Source organism: Ornithorhynchus anatinus, chromosome 10, assembly GCF_004115215.2.
Source record: "Ornithorhynchus anatinus isolate Pmale09 chromosome 10, mOrnAna1.pri.v4, whole genome shotgun sequence".
Taxonomy (NCBI): domain Eukaryota; kingdom Metazoa; phylum Chordata; class Mammalia; order Monotremata; family Ornithorhynchidae; genus Ornithorhynchus; species Ornithorhynchus anatinus.
Genome location: NC_041737.1, coordinates 19,887,621 through 19,906,089, shown reverse-complemented (window position 1 = coordinate 19,906,089; position 18,469 = coordinate 19,887,621). Strand labels below are relative to the sequence as shown.

The 18,469-nt window shown below is 43.4% G+C and overlaps 1 protein-coding gene across 5 annotated transcripts in view; it reads left to right on the top strand.

Annotated features, from left to right (window-relative positions):
• CLDN10 (claudin 10) overlaps positions 1 to 18,469 on the top strand; it is a 143,890-nt gene that overhangs the window by 32,770 nt on the left and 92,651 nt on the right. Inside the window, exon 1 of one of the 5 annotated variants that reach the window (XM_029073369.1) lies at positions 2,948 to 3,222. The exons of 2 other annotated variants lie outside the window; for them this stretch is intronic. In XM_029073369.1, the coding sequence (XP_028929202.1) occupies positions 3,009 to 3,222 (214 nt within the window). In that variant the 5' untranslated portion in view covers positions 2,948 to 3,008. Of the gene's footprint in view, positions 1 to 2,947; positions 3,223 to 18,469 lie in introns of those variants that run through there. 2 more of the 5 variants (XM_029073363.1, XM_029073364.1) reach the window with 2 other exon arrangements.

The following is an 18,469-nucleotide window of genomic DNA, read 5'->3' as shown; positions in this document are numbered from 1 at the left end:
ATAGCAATAAAGGCTAAAACCTGCTACCGTTTTAAAGGAAGGGGCTAAAAGATTAATTTTTAACTGTGTTTTGTTAAGAGAATGACCAACATCTTCCTTGCAGCTTAAAATTTGAGTCAGATTATTTCTTGCCCTTTGCATGCCGGTGTATTCGTTGGTCATTTACATACAATATATAAGTTGTCCTTTGCATTCAGAATGACTGATGATGAGATCCTATCCATGAGTCTAAATGTGGTTGAAAAGAATGCAGACTTTATGTACCTTCCTGAACTGTTTCTGTGTAAGAATAGATTTTGTGCCAGTCAATGGTATTTGAGCACTTACTATGTGTTGAGCACTGTACTAAGCATTTAGGAGAGTACAATATAACAGAATTAAGACATGTTTGCTCTCCACAACAATATTACAGTCTAATGGGTTTGTCACACAATGGCTTGTCTCTATCCTCAACTTTCCTTCCTTAAATTCCTGATTTTTGTCTCTAGACTTATCTGTCTACTACGGTCCACTGCTATGTTGCATTATTTGAAACTGTGGTTTACCATATCTTAAACTTCTCTTTTGTCCTCTGGAATGGCATATAATATAGCATTTATTAACTGCTTTATTATATGCTAAACAATGTGTTAGATGCTGGGATAGAGTAGATATTTCAGATTGGACCCAGTCCCTGTCCCACACAGAGCTCACAATCTCAGGAAAAAGAACAATAATAATAATAATGGAGGTATTAATAGTGCTTTCTATTTGCCAAGCACATAGATACAGGATAGTCAGATTGGCCAGTCAATGTCCCATATGGGTCTTACAATCTAAGGGAGAGGGAAAAGATATTTAATCCCTATTTTACAGATTAATAAATGGAGGGGGGGTCCATAAAAGTGAAGTGACTTGCCACATGGCAGAACCAGAATTAGACACCAGGTCTCATGACTTCTGGTCCTGTCCTCTTTCAAGTGGACCATGCCACTCTTCAGGTATTCTCTCCCCACTTACCAGATGAGGAAATGAAGTGACTCTCTCAAGATCACACAACGGGCTAGTGACAGAATCAGGACTAGAGTCCCAGTATTCTGAATCCCAGTTCTGTGCTCTTTCCCTAAGTCCCCCTACAACAGTTGCCTGAATACACTGCAGTCAACCCTTCGTCTCATATTTCCCACCAAGTGGAACTGTGTTGCTTAGAGCATTGCTTCAGTGCTGGCAAGCTGCATTTTAGGCCCACACTGAGGGTAATCTTATTCTATGATTTGATGTTGAGTATAGTTCATTCATTCATTCAATAGTATTTATTGAGCACTTACTATGTGCAGAGCACTGTACTAAGCGCTTGGGATGAACAAGTCGGCAACAGATAGAGACAGTCCCTGCCGTTTGACGGGCTTACAGTCTAATCGGGGGAGACGGACAGACAAGAACAATGGCAATAAACAGCGTCAAGGGGAAGAACATCTTGTAAAAACAATGGCAACTAAATAGAATCAAGGCGATGTACAATTCATTAACAAAATAAATAGGGTAACGAAAATATATACAGTTGAGCGGACGAGTACAGCGCTGTGGGGATGGGAAGGGAGAGGTGGAGGAGCAGAGGGAAAAGGGGATAATGAGGCTTTAGCTGCGGAGAGGTAAAGGGGGGATGGCAGAGGGAGTAGAGGGGGAAGAGGAGCTCAGTCTGGGAACGCCTCTTGGAGGAGGTAATTTTTAAGTAGGGTTTTGAAGAGGGAAAGAGAATCAGTTTGGCGGAGGTGAGGAGGGAGGGCGTTCCAGGACCGTGGGAGGACGTGACCCAGGGGTCGATGGCGGGATAGGCGAGACCGAGGGACGGTGAGGAGGTGGGCGGCAGAGGAGCGGAGCGTGCGGGGTGGGCGGTAGAAAGAGAGAAGGGAGGAGAGGTAGGAAGGGGCAAGGTGATGGAGAGCCTTGAAGCCTAGAGTGAGGAGTTTATGTTTGGAGCGGAGGTCGATAGGCAACCACTGGAGTTGTTTACTGATATAGTTTATATTGATACTGATATTGTTTACTGTATAGTTTACTGATAATACTGAGGAACCGTTCAAAAACTGGATGCACCTTCTTTAATAACTCCAGTTCTCACAGGCATGTAGATTTGACATCACAACAGCCTCATATATGCTCAATTTAGAATGGAACTATTTAAAAAAAATTAATCCTAAAATACTAGAGTTTTTTAAATATTCCTTCAATTGCAGGTAAAAGTAGCCCTGGACCTCTTACTTTCAGGTATGATCTTTCCCCAGCTCATGGTAGTGTTAAAATTGACAGCCCTAGATGGCTCCCTAACTTAAAAAGCTGGTGCCAATTTCCCCCCAAAAAATGGGCAAAAAAAACTTGGAGATAGAAAACAGAAAAGGTTTTTTGAAAGTGAAACCAAATTTGAAGAAGACCCTATGGAAAAGGACTGCCTGAAAATGGAGTAAGCTAGAGGAACAGAAATAGTTGGCTTCTACTTCCATTTATTTTATTTTAGATTCATAAATAAATGTCATTTATTTTAGATTCATCTTATATTATTACATTCCATGTTTAAGAAACTAATTCCCAGACTAATAGACTTGTACAATACTTTTTCTACATATCTTTTTTCCCAGAACTTTACATCTGGACTTTGTGTTATTTGCTGGTTGTGTGGCTCATTACACCGCAGGTCAACTGAAAATTAAGCATTAACTTTCAGAATCAGCAACAAAAAATTGAAACAGAAAGATCCTTGGAAATAAATCTTTAAAACTTTAGCAAAATCCTACCCAGTTAATGAGGAATTTTGGAGTATGGCCTTTACTCACACTACCCTATACAAACGGTGTTTCTTCCTAATTCCTGTAACCCGTCATCCAGCCAAGCATGAAGGGTTTGTTACATACCCACATTAACTCACTTGCAACACTTGTAATTTGCTTATGCTGAATGTTTCCCCTCACCCCGCATTTAGACCATCACACTTTTCAGTTTCCCTCACAGTTTCACTGCAAAGACAACCAAGTATGTCAGGGGCACAGATTTCTGCTCTTGTCTTTGGATGTGGTGGAGTCGGAGCCCTTATTGCTGCCACTGTATCTAATGAATGGAAAGTAACTAGCAGAGCATCATCTGTTATCACTGCTACGTGGGTTTTCCAAGGTCTTTGGATGAACTGTGCAGGAAATGCACTGGGATCCTTCCACTGCAGACCACACCTGACTATCTTCAAAGTAGCAGGTAAAGGCAGTTGATTTTTTAGACAAAAATACGATTTTTATTTGTGCACCTAGTACATCATGATCTGAATGCCTTGAATGCCCTAAGAGTGTCTGATGCCTATTCCTTGTAGAAAGGAAACTTTTGAGATTATATCCCTAGGTGGAGAGGAATTAAATTAAGAACAGATGAAATATTTGAGAAATTCTGTAATGGGGAAGTGTACTGTGGAATAGAATAGCTTGGAGGTTGTCTTTGATTCTAATTTTTTTGACTGGTGGGATCATTGAAAAATGGACTTCAGAAAACAGTTCTGCCAGGGAATCAGTAACATTTTTAATTTTTAATTTTCAATTTTAGACTTTCTAAATGTTCCCAAACTCTACCTATGCAAGCGATTAAAACCGTGACTTGAGGGGAAGGGTTGTGTAGACCTCGAGTTGGATTGTTCAGAGATATAGAAGTTTGGTATTTTCTCTAGCTTTGACCACACCTTGGGTAGCTTGAACCTAAAGGAAATATTGTGTATATATTCCAAAAAATATGGAAATATGAACATATCCAGTACCACATTTGTTAATGTTGATAATTTCAAGGTGGTCTCCCACAACATCAGCAGTGTCCTTAGAATAATTTAGTTCTCCATGTATTTTGGGCCACTGACAGATAAAATGATTATTTTCTTAAGAATCATAATGGAGGAGTCTAGTAATGGAGGCAGACTTTATTCACTAATAAGTGAACCTCAGTTTAGGGAAGAGGGACAAGATTTTTCATCATGAAGTTACTAAAGCATAGTGTTTTATGGACTTTGCTGACAAGTGTGTGTACCATTAAACAGTCAGTGCCAGAGATTAAGGGGATGATACTTTGCTCAAGTCAGGGGGTAACTAACATCTGGCTGTCCAATTTTCAAGCTGGGTTGCCCAGATTAGACTTTCAAATTGCCATGTCTGGGTTTAAGTGCCCAGTGGAATGGACTAGGAGCACTTAATGAGAGCAAGTTCTAGTTGTCTCACTTGAATTTTCATTTGGAAACAGGGACTTGGTAAACCTTCTTTCAGACCTGTTTCTAATCCCATTTCTGGAGATGTCTCTGATTCTCCCTTCTACCTCAGAAGGTCTCTTTGCCAGTTCAATGGAGAACAGGAAAAGGCAAATAGAAAAATTATAGTGGAAGAGAAGACTAGAGGGGGAAAAGTCAGATTTTCACATTTTTTCTGCATCATTCATCTTAGGCTATTCTTGACCAGTTTTTAGAGCCATATCCTCTTTTGTTGTAATCTATTCTTGCCATGAATTCAATTTGGCTGGATCTGTTGCTTACTAGCCTTATTATGAAGTTATTAATACAATTAAAAATGAGTAGATCTTTACAATAAAGCTTATAAAAAGGTAAATTTTCTCTCTTCTTTGCTTCTCCCCTTCCATCCTCTTCCTCTGCCTTCTGCTATTTTGTGTACTTCACAAATATGAAGAAGCAAAATGACCCTTAGAAGCTTGCAATCAATCAATCAATGGTATTTATTGTGGGCTATTTTATGCGGAGCACTATACTAGGAGCTTGGGAGAGTACAATACAACACAGATGATAGACATGTTCTCTGCTCATGAAGGAGCTCACTATCTAGAGGTGTGTTTCCTGTTTGCATTTCTCAGACCAAACGAGGTTAGGGCTGCCTCTACTCCTGCCTCTAAAATCTCTGTCTGAAAAATCCATGTGGGGTGTGGAGAGAATTGCTCCTTTCTCCAACTGTAAAGTCATTTTCACATTGATGAGCAGGACTGTCAAGGTCTATACCAAACCCAGCCCAGGGTGAAAATGGGAAGGAATCAGGACAGGCACAGGCATAAATGCACACACAGCTAAAGCAGTGCTCTTGCTAGGGACCTGATGGCTGATTTGGGTGAGACAGTTCCCAATTTTCCTGCACCTCTAGCTCCAACTAACCTAAGGCACATTGGTGTTTTAGTAAATTTGTGTCTAAGTGCACACAGGAAGGGGTTCAAGGCCACAATAATAATAATAATTGTATTTAAAAAAAACTACTTACTATGTGCCAGGCACTGTTCTAAGAGCTGAGGTGGATACAAGCAAAGCAGATTTGACAAAGCCCCTGTCCTACATGGGGGTCTCAATCTTAATCCCCAATTTAAAGATGAAGTTACATAAGTGCAGGGAAGTTAAGTGACTTGCCTAAGGTCACCTAACAGGCTTGTGGCAGAGCTGGGATTAGAATCCAGATCCTTCTGACTCCCAGGCCCATGCTGTATTCACTAGACCACGCTGCTTCTCACCATGTAGTCAGGCTCCTCTCAGGGTCACACCTGGAGAGTTTCAAGTACTCTATTGGTCTCGACTAGGGGAAGGAGAGCCAAGAAGAGGCATATCCTTTCCATTCCTAGTTTGGGCTGTGGGTAGTTAGTGGAAGGCAATCTGCCACATGTCAAAACTCACCTGTTCTGGGCAACAGCGGCATGGGAGAGAGTCGAGAGCAGAGACTCAAGTTGACTGCACAGAAGGAAGCAGTGGTAAACCACTTCCACATTTTTACCAAGAAAACTCTAGAGATACATGACCAGAATGAATGGAGATGGGGCATTCTGGGAGAGAGGTGTCCATGGCATCGCAGGTCAGAGACGACTCGACTGGACAATGTAGTCAGGCACAGAGCTGGAGAACCTCTGTGTCTTTTGGGATCTAGCTACCACTCAGGCTTATAGCACCTCAGAGATTAGAAGTGGCACCTTTTATCCCCATCATGATCCAGATGTCTTGCACTTGGTTTTTCACTCTTTATCCATCTCTGCCTCAGCCCCATTGTACTTATGTACATGTCTGTAATTTTTTTATCTATTTATATTAACGTCTGTCTCCCCCTCTAGATTGTAAGCGCATTATGAGCAGCGAATGTGTCTACCAAAACTGTTTGTACTCTCCCAAGACCTTAGTACAGTGTTTAGAACAATCAATAAATACCATTGATTAATGTCAGTGGATAAATAAGCACCTTCCTCCTCTGCATTTCCATTTCTCCTTCCTTTCTCCCTCTTTTTTTTCCTTTTCTTTCTTCTAATCCTCTTCCTCCTATCCTTATTTCTTTTCCTCCTTTCTCTTTTCCTCTTTAATTCCCTCTTTCTGTTCTTATGGCCTCTTGGTTTACCTTCCCCTTGGCATCCTCTTTTGTACACTGGTCCTTTGTTCCACTCTGTCCCTTCTTTTTTACTGGTGTTTGAAGCCCCATGGCCCAGTGGAAAGAGCATGAGCCTGGGAATCAGAAGACCTGGATTCTAATCCCAACTCCACCATCTGTCATTTGTGTGACCTTGGGAAGGCGCTTCACTTCCTTGTTCCTCAGTTTCCTCATCTACAAAATGGGGATCAAATAACCTGTCCTCAATCCTCCTTAGAGTTTGAGCTCCATTTAGCCGTATTTATTGAGAGATTACTGTTTGCAAAACAGTGTACTAGCTCCATAAGGGACAAAGACTGTGGCTGACCTGATTATTTTTGTTCCAGCACTTAGTACAAGGATGGGTACATAGTGAGTGTCTATTAAATGTAGTAATAACAGCAATAGTAATTATCAATCCATGTCTGTTGCTCTATCGTATACTATAACCTTTCCTACCTGTTCAGACCTGTACTTGTCCCCCTTCCACTTCGATCTTCCCAAAATTGGATCAGCTTAGTCAAGAACTCAACTTCTCTGTACAATTTTATTATAATAATTGGGAAGGCAGCAAGGTATTTTGGACAAAACAGTGGTCTGGGAGCTGGAGGACACAGCTTCTAGTCCCAGCATTGCCACTGGTGTGCTACAAGACCTTGGACAAATCACTTGACTTTCTTACACATTGGTTTCCTCTTCTGTATAATATGGGTAATAATACCTGCCTTTCCCTACCTCACAGGGTTGTTTAGAGGACAAAAGTGAGATAGGTAATATGAAAGTGCTTTGGCAATAAAAGTATCATATAAAAAATGGGATATTATAGTAAGTTTAATGAGGTGCTAAATGCTCCCTCTCAAAAAAAACAAACCAAACATCAACAGGTCACTCTTGCTACTTGTTACTGTTATCAGGAAATCCAGTTACTATGTTGCACAAATAACCACCTGGTTTAGGAAACACCCCTCAAAAATCAACATCACTGATTCAGCTTTCCATAGGAAATAGACTTGAAAATCTGAATTTCCTTTAAACAAATCACTGTCTCTACTTGTTACTGTTATCAGGAAATCCAATTACTACTTTGCACAATTAACCACCTGGTTTAAAAAATACTCCTCAAAAATCAACAGCACTGATTCAGCTTTCCAAAGGAAATAGAAACTTGAAACTCTGAATTTCCTTTCTCTGATGGAATCATTCCAAGATACACTGGACTTTTCTCTCTGTCTATTCCTTTAAGAAGCTGAAACAATGAGAAAAGCTGAAAAACCATGGTGATGTCTAATTCTGCAGTCATTCAAACAAATTAGAGGAAAGAATCAGAAATGAATAAACAATGCTAGTCCCATTTTAAAATGAGAAATTAAAGAAATTTCTCAACTGGCAGTCTCGCTTTTCAAAGTTACCTGACATTTTTAATGGTCCCCGTGTGAGACAGGAACTGTCTCTGGTCTGATTATCTTATCTCTACCCTAGCACTAAGCGTGGAATAAGCACTTAGTAAATACCATCATAGAATCTGCTTCCCAAGCCCAGATCTTTCATCTTCTCCGCAGTCTTGTGTTTCCTCTTGCTTTTGGCAGCATATCTACTTGGATGTCCCAGCCTCAATCTTAACATGTTCAAAACTTAACTTCTCATCTTCCCACCCAAAGCCTGTGAACCCCCTGACTTTTCCATCATTGTAGAGCACGATCATCCTCACTTTCTTATAAGCAGCGTGGCTCAGTGGAAAGAGCCCGGACTTGGGAGTCAGAGGTCATGGGTTCTAATCCCAGCTCTGCCACTTATCCGCTGTGGGATGTTGGGCAAGTCACTTAACTTCTCTGTGCCTCAGTTACCTCATCTGGAAAATGGGGATTAGAACTGTGATCCCCAGGTGGGGCAACCTGATCTCCTCGTATCTACCCAGCTTACGGCCGCAAACCCACCCCCCCCCCCCGGACAACCTCAGAGCCCCCCCTGCCGCCTCAGGAACATTTGGTCTTGAGCTCTGGGACTCTCTTGGCCACTAGCCGCTTGACTTTGAGTCTGATTGGGTCGGGTCGGGTCGACCCCTGACCCTGGTCATTGCCCGCTTATTAACACTATTGTATCATACTGTACCATGTTGCTATATTACCGATTTCGCTTGTTATTGTTTATTGTTGTCAGTGCTTCCACCCACCTCTCTGGCCTCACCAGCCGCCTGACTTTGAGTTTGATCAGGTCGGCCCTTAATCGAGCCTACCCCCGACTCTGGTCATCGCCCGCTTATTAACACTACTGTATTGTATCATACTGTATCATGTTGCTATATTACCGATTTCGTTTGTTACTGTTTATCGTTGTCAGTGCTGTCACCCACCTTTCTGGCCTCACCATGTCCCTCCTCCCCCCTCCTCCCTCCCTCCCCTTCCTATCCTCCCCTTCCCCTCTCTCGCTCAGCTCTTTCCCGCTCTCTCCTCTGCCTCCTCCCCCCTACCCTAGAACCCCACTTTACCAGCGCTACCCCTCTTCCCCCTCCCCCTACTCTCTCCCCCACCAAACCCCCTCCTCACCCCCTCCCCCCTTTTCTCTTCCCCACCCACACCCCATCCCAGTTCTCCTGTCCCACCACTACCCCTCATCCCCCTCCCCTCGCCCTTCCCCCCCTCCCCCTTGCACCCACAGCTACTTTCAAGTGTGGCCTCTGGAACCCCTGCTCCATTACAGGTAAACTACCTTTCGTCCATGACCTTTTCCTCTCCCGCTCTCTCTTCCTCCTTGCCCTTTCAGAAACGTGGCTCACTCCCGAAGACACGGTCTCCGCCGCTGCTCTCTCCAGCAGAGGCCTCTCCTTCTCCCACTCCCCCCAGACTCACCGGTAAGGGAGGAGGCGTTGGCTTCCTCCTCTCACCCCGTTGCTGCTTCTGCACTATCCCTCCTCCCCACTCCCTCTCCTTCCCCTCTTTTGAAGCCCATATCATTCGCCTCTACCACCCCCTCCAGGTACTTATCGCTGTCATCTACTGCCCTCCCGGTCCCACCTCCGACTTCTTCAACCACCTAGACCCCTTTCTCACCTTCCTTCTCTCCTTCTCTCTGCCCACTCTGATCCTCGGAGACTTCAACATCCTTATGGATGTACCCGATGACTCCTCTGCTGCCCGCCTGCTATCCCTCCTCGACTCTGCCGACCTCCTGCTCCACCATACAGCGCCCACTCACCGACCCGGTCACACCCTCGATCTCGTCATCTCCTACCGCTGCATTATCTCCTCCCTCACCAACTCTGAAATCCCTCTCTGACCATAACCTTCTCACCTGCGTCATCTCTCACACTCCCTCCCCCTGCAAATCTTCGCTACTGCCCCACAGAGACCTCCGCTCTCTTGATCCCATCCGTCTTTCCAAAAGCATCTCTCCTCACCTTGCCACCCTGTCCTCACTTCCCACTCTCGATGATCAGGTCTCCGCTCTCAGCTCCACCCTCTACTCATCTCGACTCTCTCGCCCCCCTTTCCCTCCGTCGCTCTCGCTCCACTAACCCACAGCCCTGGATCACCTCCACTGTCCGCCTCCTACACTCCTATGCTCGAGCTGCTGAGCGCTGCTGGTGAAAGTCCAAGCACCAAGCTGACCTCACACACTTCCAATTTATCCTTTCCTGCCTTAACTCTGCCCTCTCCTCCGCCAGGCAAAACTTCTTCTCCTCCCTCATCAACACCCATGCCTGTCACCCCCGCCGATTGTTCCGGACCTTTAACTCTCTCCTTAGGACCCCTGTTCCTCCCCCTCCCCCATCTCTCACCCCCAGTGATCTGGCCACCTACTTCATCACAAAAATCAACACAATCAGGTCTGAGCTCCCCAAAGTCACCCCTCCACCTCTCCCCTCCCCCCCACCAACCCTCTCCCCTACTTTTCCATCCTTCCCTGCAGTATCCTCAGTGGAGATCTCCTCCCTCCTCACAAGTGCCACCCCCTCCACCTGCGCCTCGGACCTCATTCCCTCTCACCTTATTAAAACCATCACCCCTGCCCTCCTCCCTTCCTTAACTTCTATTTTTAACCACTCAATCTCCAATGGCTCCTTCCCCTCTACCTTCAAACATGTCCACGTCTCCCCCATCCTAAAAAAACCCGCTCTTGTCCCCACTTCCCCCTCCAGTTATCGTCCTATCTCCCTACTACCCTTCCTTTCCAAAATCCTAGAACGATTCGTCTACAATCGCTGCTTAGAATTCCTTAACTCCCATTCTCTCCTGGACCCCCTCCAACCTGGCTTCCGTCCCCTCCACTCTACCGAGACTGCTCTCTCTAAGGTAACCCATGACCTCCTTCTTGCCAAATCCAATGGCTCCTACTCCATTCTGATCCTCCTTGACCTCTCTGCTGCCTTTGACACTGTTGACCATCCCCTCCTCCTCCATACCTTATCTCACCTTGGCTTCACGGACTCCGTCCTCTCCTGGTTCTCCTCTTACCTCTCTGGCCAGTCATTCTCGGTCTCCTCCCCCTCCCATCCTTTAACTGTTGGAGTTCCTCAAGGGTCAGTTCTTGGCCCTCTTCTGTTCTCCATTTACACTCACTCCCTTGGTGAACTCATTCGCTCTCACAGCTTTGACTACCATCTCTACGGAGATGACACACAGATCTACATCTCCGCCCCGTCCTCTCCCCCTCCGTTCAGGCTCACATCTCCTCCTGCCTCCAGGACATCTCCACCTGGATGTCTGCCTGCCACCTAAAACTCAACATGAGCAAGACTGAGCTCTTCATCTTCCCTCCCAAGCCCAGTCCTCTCCCAGACTTCCCTATCACCGTGGATGGCACGACCATCCTTCCCGTCTCTCAGGCCCGCAATCTTGGTGTCATCCTTGACTCGTCTCTCTCGTTCACCCCACACATCCTAACCGTTACCAAGACCTGCCGGTTTCACCTTTACAATATCGCCAAGATCCGCCCTTTCCTCTCCACCCAAACGGCTACCTTAGTGCTATGGGCTCACGTTATATCCCGGCTAGACTACTGTGTCAGCCTTCTCTCTGATCTCCCTTCCTCCTCTCTCGCCCCACTCCAGTCTATTCTTCACTCCGCCGCCCGGCTCATCTTCCTTCAGAAACGATCTGGGCATGTCACTCCCCTTCTTAAACACGTCCAGTGGTTGCCTATCAACCTCCGCCTCAAACAAAAACTCCTCACTCTAGGCTTCAAGACTCTACATCACCTTGCCCCTTCCTACCTCTTCTCCCTTCTCTCTTTCTACCGCCCACCCCGCATGCTCCGCTCCTCTGCCCCCCACCTCCTCACCGTCTCTCGGTCTCGCCTATCCCGCCGTCGACCCCTGGGCCACGTCCTCCCGCGGTCCTGGAATGCCCTCCCTCCTCACCTCCACCAAACTAATTCTCTTCCCCTCTTCAAAACCCTACTTAAAACTCACCTCCTCCAAGAGGCCTTCCCAGACTCAGCTCCCCTTCTCCCTCTACTCCCTCTACCGCCCCCCCTTCACCTCTCCACAGCTTAACCCTCTTTTCCCCCCATTTCCCTCTGCTCTTCCCCCTCTCTCTTCCCATCCCCTCAGCACTGTATTCGTCTGCTCAACTGTATAGATTTTCATTATCCTAATTATTTTGTTAATGAAATGTACATCGCCTTGATTCTATTTAGTTGCCATTGTTTTTACAAGATGTTCTTTCCCTTGACTCTATTACCATTGTTCTTGTCTGTCCGTCTCCCCCGATTAGACTGTAAGCCCATCAAACGGCAGGGACTGTCTCTATCTGTTGCTGACTTGTTCATTCCAAGCGCTTAGTACAGTGCTCTCCACATAGTAAGTGCTCAATAAATACTATTGAATGAATGAATGAACAGTGCTTGGCACATAGTAAGCGCTTAACAAATACCAACATTATTAAATACCAACATTATTATAAGCCCGTAGCCTTTGCCTTATCTTCAACTCATCTCTCTCATTCAGCCCACACATTCAAACTGTCACCAGATCCTGCCAGTTCAACCTTCACAACATAACTAAAAAATGCCTTTTTCTCTCCATTCAAATGGCTACCATGCTGATTCAAGCACTTATCCTATCTTGTCTTACCTACTGCATCAACCTCTTTGCTGATTTTCCCTGCCTCCTGTCTTTCCCAACTCCAGTTCATACATCACACTGCTCCCTAAATCATTAAAAAAAAAAAAAACAAACCCCAAACAAAACTCCAAGTTTCTCCACTCCTAAAGAACTTCCAGGGGTTGCCCATTCACTTCTTCAATGAACAGAAACTCCTTGCCATTAGCTTTAAAGCACTTAATCACCTTGTTTCACTTGCTGATTTCCTATTACAACTGTCTGCACACTTTGCTGCTCTAATGCCAACTTGCTCACTGTAGCTTGATCTCTTCTATCTTGCCACTGACTCCTTGCCTATACCCTGCCTCTGAAGTAGAATGCCCTCCCGTCTAATATCTAGCAGACCACCACTCCCTTTGTCTGCTTTTTTAAAAGAACATTTCCTCCAAGACGCCTTATCCAACTAATCTCTCATTTCTCCTACTTTCTCTCCCTTCTACATTTTCTTGCACTTGGATTTGTACCCTTTATTTACTCCACTTTCAGTCCCACAGCATGTATATGCATATCTGTAATTTATTTTGTTTGTCACCCACTCTAGACTGTGAGCTCCTTATGTGCAGGGAACATATCTACCAACTCTGTTATACTGTACTCTCTCAAGTGCTTAATACAGTGCTTTGCACAAGGTAAGCACTCAATAAATATGATTTACAAGCTTATGAAGAAATCAATGACTAAGTGGAGCATTGTGAAATGAGTGTTATCAACTAACTTTGTAGTGAATTGATTTACTACAAAATACTTTAACAATTTACAATTTCATAGTCTTGCCAAAAAATGAGGTGTTTTTATATGCAGGGATTTCAAATCTAATTTTAAAAAATTGATATTGAGAGAAAGTATTTTGAACAAGTACCCACTGACTGTGCAAACTGATGAGAGGATCTTATTCTAATCCCTAATGAGAAAAACTTCTCATTCTAATTCCAAAAGAGCAATAAAGTTGCCTTTAAAATTCACTGAGTGGCCAGTTTCAAGTCAATACATTATTTTTCAAAATGACAGGAGGCTAAATTCACAGAATGCAAAAAAGCACTTAATCACTTTACTGGACAACTGTGCCTGCAGAAATAGAGAATAAACCCCAAAAGATTAATACATTCAAGTAAATAGGTCTCCTGCTTTCTTTTAATTTTTTTTAGCTACATAGCTGCCCTTCAATTAAAAGATGATACAGATGACAGTGATAATGTATTGGTGTATGCATTAATACTAAGATCGATGCATGACTGACAATCACAGGCATGTATGGCATCAGAGTGCCTTTGCTGTGCTGTTTGTTACTCTCTGTGCACAATGCCATTTTGGTTTCTCCCTCTTTGGGATGTTAGTTTCTCAGGACTCTGTCTGAAGAGAGTTATCCCATTTCTAACTGCTGTACAACAGGCTGATCTGACTTTTGTAGTCATCTCCCAAATGCCCATTGTTATGCCACATTGGTTGATGTTACAATAGGGATATTAGTATTAATTGTGGTGTTTTTATGGTATTTTTACAGCACTTACTATATGCCAGGCATTGTTCTATGCACTGGGGTAAATTCAAGGTAATCAGGTTGGACAGAGTCCTTGTCCTGTATGGGACTCAAAGTCTTAATCCCCAGGTTACTTATGAGGTAACTGAGGCACAGAGAAGTTAAGTGACTTGCCCAAGATCACACAGCAGACAAGTGTCAGCTGGGCTTAGAACCCCGGTCCTTCGGACTCCCAGGCCCAGGCACTATCCTCCAGGCCAAGCTGCTTCTATGTTAAGCACTATGGACCAAGCACAGTGCTAAGTGTTGTAGTAGATTCAAGATAAATCAGATCAGACACTGTAAAAGTAAAATCTCTTTACTTTTTCCTTCAAGATCAAATCAATCAGTGGTATTTATTGAGTGCTTACTGTGTGCAGAGCAGTGTACTAAATGCTAGGGAAACTACAATACAACAGAGTTGGTAGGCTGAATCCTTGCCCAGAAGGAGCTTACAATCTCTTTCTTCTGTCTTCCCGTTTACCTACTTTGGCTCCCTATAGAGCAGTCCCTTGGATATCTTATGTTTCCAGTCTTCTCAGAGGTATGATGTGACAAATCATGCTTCACTGCTGGTGAAATAACTGTTCCAGATATTCATTTTTGATGTTTCTGTTTTGTCTTTCAATGTCCTGTATGGCATAGAGGTGTCTTCATGAAACTGCTCAAAGACTTAAATATGACATCCAAATAAATCCAAGTCTCAGACATACAGAAGACTGGGCATGTGAGTTGATCTGTATATTTTCTGTTTGGCCTGAATCTATATACCAGGTTGATGCCACAGTCCATCTGTCAGACTTTACAAGTAAACACTAGCCTTTTTTATTCTGACATCTCTTCTTGAATTATTGACCAGTGTATTTCCCAAGTAATAGATTTTGATAACAGAATTCAACTCTTTGTTGGCTCGGTGTCATTTGCCAGGTGCAGACTGATGTGTTACCATCATTCTCTGCCACTTGTCAGCTGTGTGACTGTGGGCAAGTCACTTAACTTCTCTGTGCCTCAGTTACCTCATCTGTAAAATGGGGATTAACTGTGAGCCTCATGTGGGACAACCTGATTACCCTGTATCTACCCCAGCGCTTAGAACAGTGCTCTGCACATAGTAAGCACTTAACAAATACCAACATTATTATTTCTTCAGACTAATGGTCACTCTATAAGACTTGACCAGTTTTGAAAAGTGTTTCTTAGGTATCTTCATGTCTTCTTGGGAATGTACTTCCACAGCATAGTTAATAGCAACAGGAACTCCTGAATGAGCAACGTGGAACTAAATGTATCCAAGAGAAATGAAACAGTTGAATCTGTATTTTGACCCCACTTCTGGATTCCTTTATGTTTCTCTACTTTTTAGTATGGTGTAGTATCCCACTTCCCTCTTTTGGTGATGGGAAAGTATCAGTCAGGGTCTTTTCAATTTGAATATGGCCAGTTAATCCATTTTGAAGCTATTTAACCTTCACGGGCAGTCAGTATTTTTCGAGTATTTGTCAAAGCTCAGTTCTCCTGATAGTGTCATGAAGGTTTGTTAGGTCTACCTACATCATATATTGTTCCTTGCATTTTACTTCTATCTGGTGTGCAGCAAACATCATGTCCATATTCGTTTGTTACCCATAGGCCCTAAATTTACTGCCACCCTTAAATTTATTCATCATAAAATTTAAACTTTGAAATTTATAAAGCTTTGCTTTCCTTTCAGTAGTGCCCAAGGACTTAGCACAGTGCTCTGCCTAAATTTTTTATTTAGTACCTACCGTTGATTGATTCAGCAAAAACATTGGTAATGTCTAAAATCAATGACCATGATTCTAATTTGATTGAAAGAACTGCCAAAACATTCATTCTGCTATCCAACATTTTTGATGGCAGATAATTCATGGCCCACAAAAAATGAGAGAGAGTACTCTGTAGTAGAATCAGTGGTTGGGGCATATGCAATCAGGATTTTCCTGAGGTTTGCTTCCAGGATGCTGTAATGAATTATTGGTCAAACTTGCAGGTTTTTTTCCATTGTGCCCTGACCTGGTCTAAATCCACATTGAGAACAAGTCCCATAAATTAGCTGTCTTATCAGAGAATCAGCATGGCCTAGTGGCAAATGCTTGGGCTTGGGAGTCAGAGGTCTTGGGTTCTAAATCCGCCTCCGTAATTTGTCTGCTGTGTGACCTTGGGCAAGTCACTTAGCTTCTCTGTGCCTCAGTTACCTCATCTGTAAAATGGGGATTGAGCCTGTGAGCCCCACATGGGACAACCTGATCACCTTATATCTACCCCTACGCTTAGAACAGCGTGGCGCAGTGGAAAGAGCACGGGCTTTGGAGTCAGGGCTCATGAGTTCAAATCCCAGCTCTGCCACTTGTCAGCTGTGTGACTGTGTGCAAGTCACTTAACTTCTCTGTGCCTCAGTTCCCTCATCTGTAAAATGGGGATTAAGACTGTGAGCCCCACGTGGGACAACCTGATTCCCCTGTGTCTACCCCAGCGCTTAGAACAGTGCTCTGCACATAGTAAGCGCTTAACAAATACCAACATTATTATTATTATTAGAACAGTGCTTGGCACATAGTGCTTAACAAATACCATTATTATTATTATTATCAAGAATCTCCTTAGAAGTAGGGATGTTCCTCAAATGACTCAATGAGGATCCACTATCCAAGAATATGTCCAATTTTGCCTTCAACCTATGGATTTTTATCCACCTACACAACTCTTGTCAATGGAAACAATGGCAGGAAATGTCCAGACAAGAAACGGAAAGACCTACTTTGACTATCAGCCCTTGAGAGGAAGCCCTCCCAGCTTTTAAATTCTTTAACTTCAGGGAGGCCTTCTCTCAGTAGTCTTGCTCCTCAGAGATAAGAAACCATGGCCCCAAAAACACTTTTGCCATTATCTGGAGGAGATAAGGTTAAAACTGCATCCAGACCTAAGGAAAGTTGCCGGGGTAGCAGTGGAATGGACTATCTGACTATCTGGTGGTTTGCAGTCTAGTAATGGGGCTTAGCAGTTCAACTGGAAGTCCAAGAAGCAATGTGACTCATTATTGCCTCCTGTCTTTTCAATCAACCAGTGATATTTATTGAGCACTTAACTGTGTGCAGAGCACTAGACTAAACTCTTGGGAGAATACAGTATAATAGAGTTGGCAGACCCAATCCCTGTGCACAAGGAGCTGTCAGTCTACAGGGGGAGACAGGTACTAAAATAAATTTCAACTAGTACATATCCTCATATTCTACTAGTTTTCCTGAGTGCTGTGGGACTGGGGTGAATATCAAGTGCTTAAGGGATCCAAGTACATAGGCAGTGCAGAGAGGAGGTAGGTAGGGGAAATGAGGACTTAGAAGACCTCTTTCCTTTCCTTTTTCTCCCTCCACTAAACCCACTCTCAAAAACATTATCTCCATGCACACTGTGGAATGAATTATTCATCAAATATTTGTCACACCCCTACATAGGAATTCACTCTCAACTTCAATAGTTTAATCTTCAAAAATGAAGGACAACTCTACATACTTTAGTTCAGGGATATTCTGACAGAATAACTAGACAGATTGAATGTTTGGCAGTAAGTAACAGGACACAGCTGAAGCTAATTTACAAACTGATTTCTCTGAGGGGGGAAAAAAAAATTCTACATTAGTTGTTTGTTGTTTTTTAAATCACAAATGTTTTGGAGTTGGCATCACGACTGGGATCACAGAGAAAACTAGACTTCATTCTGGAAAACAGTTTCCTAGTCACCAAAGAGCCTGATTTTGCCCAGTTTTATATGCCATCCTCTGGAGACTTACCGAGTTGATGCATCACTGAACCTTAGCAGTCTGATTCTAAAACTCAAGTGGTTTCTACTCTCCTCCCCAAAGCAGTTTAATGTACTTCAATTACCATAGTAGCTTCTAACCCACTTCTCAAAAATTCTCTATGATGAATAACAAAACTCAACATTTCCAAAACCAAGCTTCTCATCTTGTTTCCTTAAAACCCATTCTCCTCTTGACTTTTCCTATCCTTATTAATAAACACCACCATAATCCCTGTTCCTAAAATTCACAGTTTTGACGTCATCCTGGACTCCTCACTGACTTTCGGACTTTTCATCCAATCAAACTGCTAAATCCAATTGATTCTTTCTCAGATACACCTCTTCTGTACTCAAACAACTACCATCCTGGGCCAAACTGCTTTATATTTATATATTTTATTTATATATTTTACATTTATTGATATACTTGGTGTTTACTGAGCACTTATGTCCAAAGCACTGTACTAAGTATTGGGAGAGTACAACACTATCGAGTAAGTAGATACAATCCCTGGTCATGAAGGGTTACAAAATAGAAAGGTAATAGACAAAATGAATTACGGATGTACATGTGCTGTGATGGTGGGATGCAAAAGTGTGTAGGGGGTACAAACCCCAAGTCTGTAGGCAACACAGAAGGAAGGGCAAATAGGGGAAGT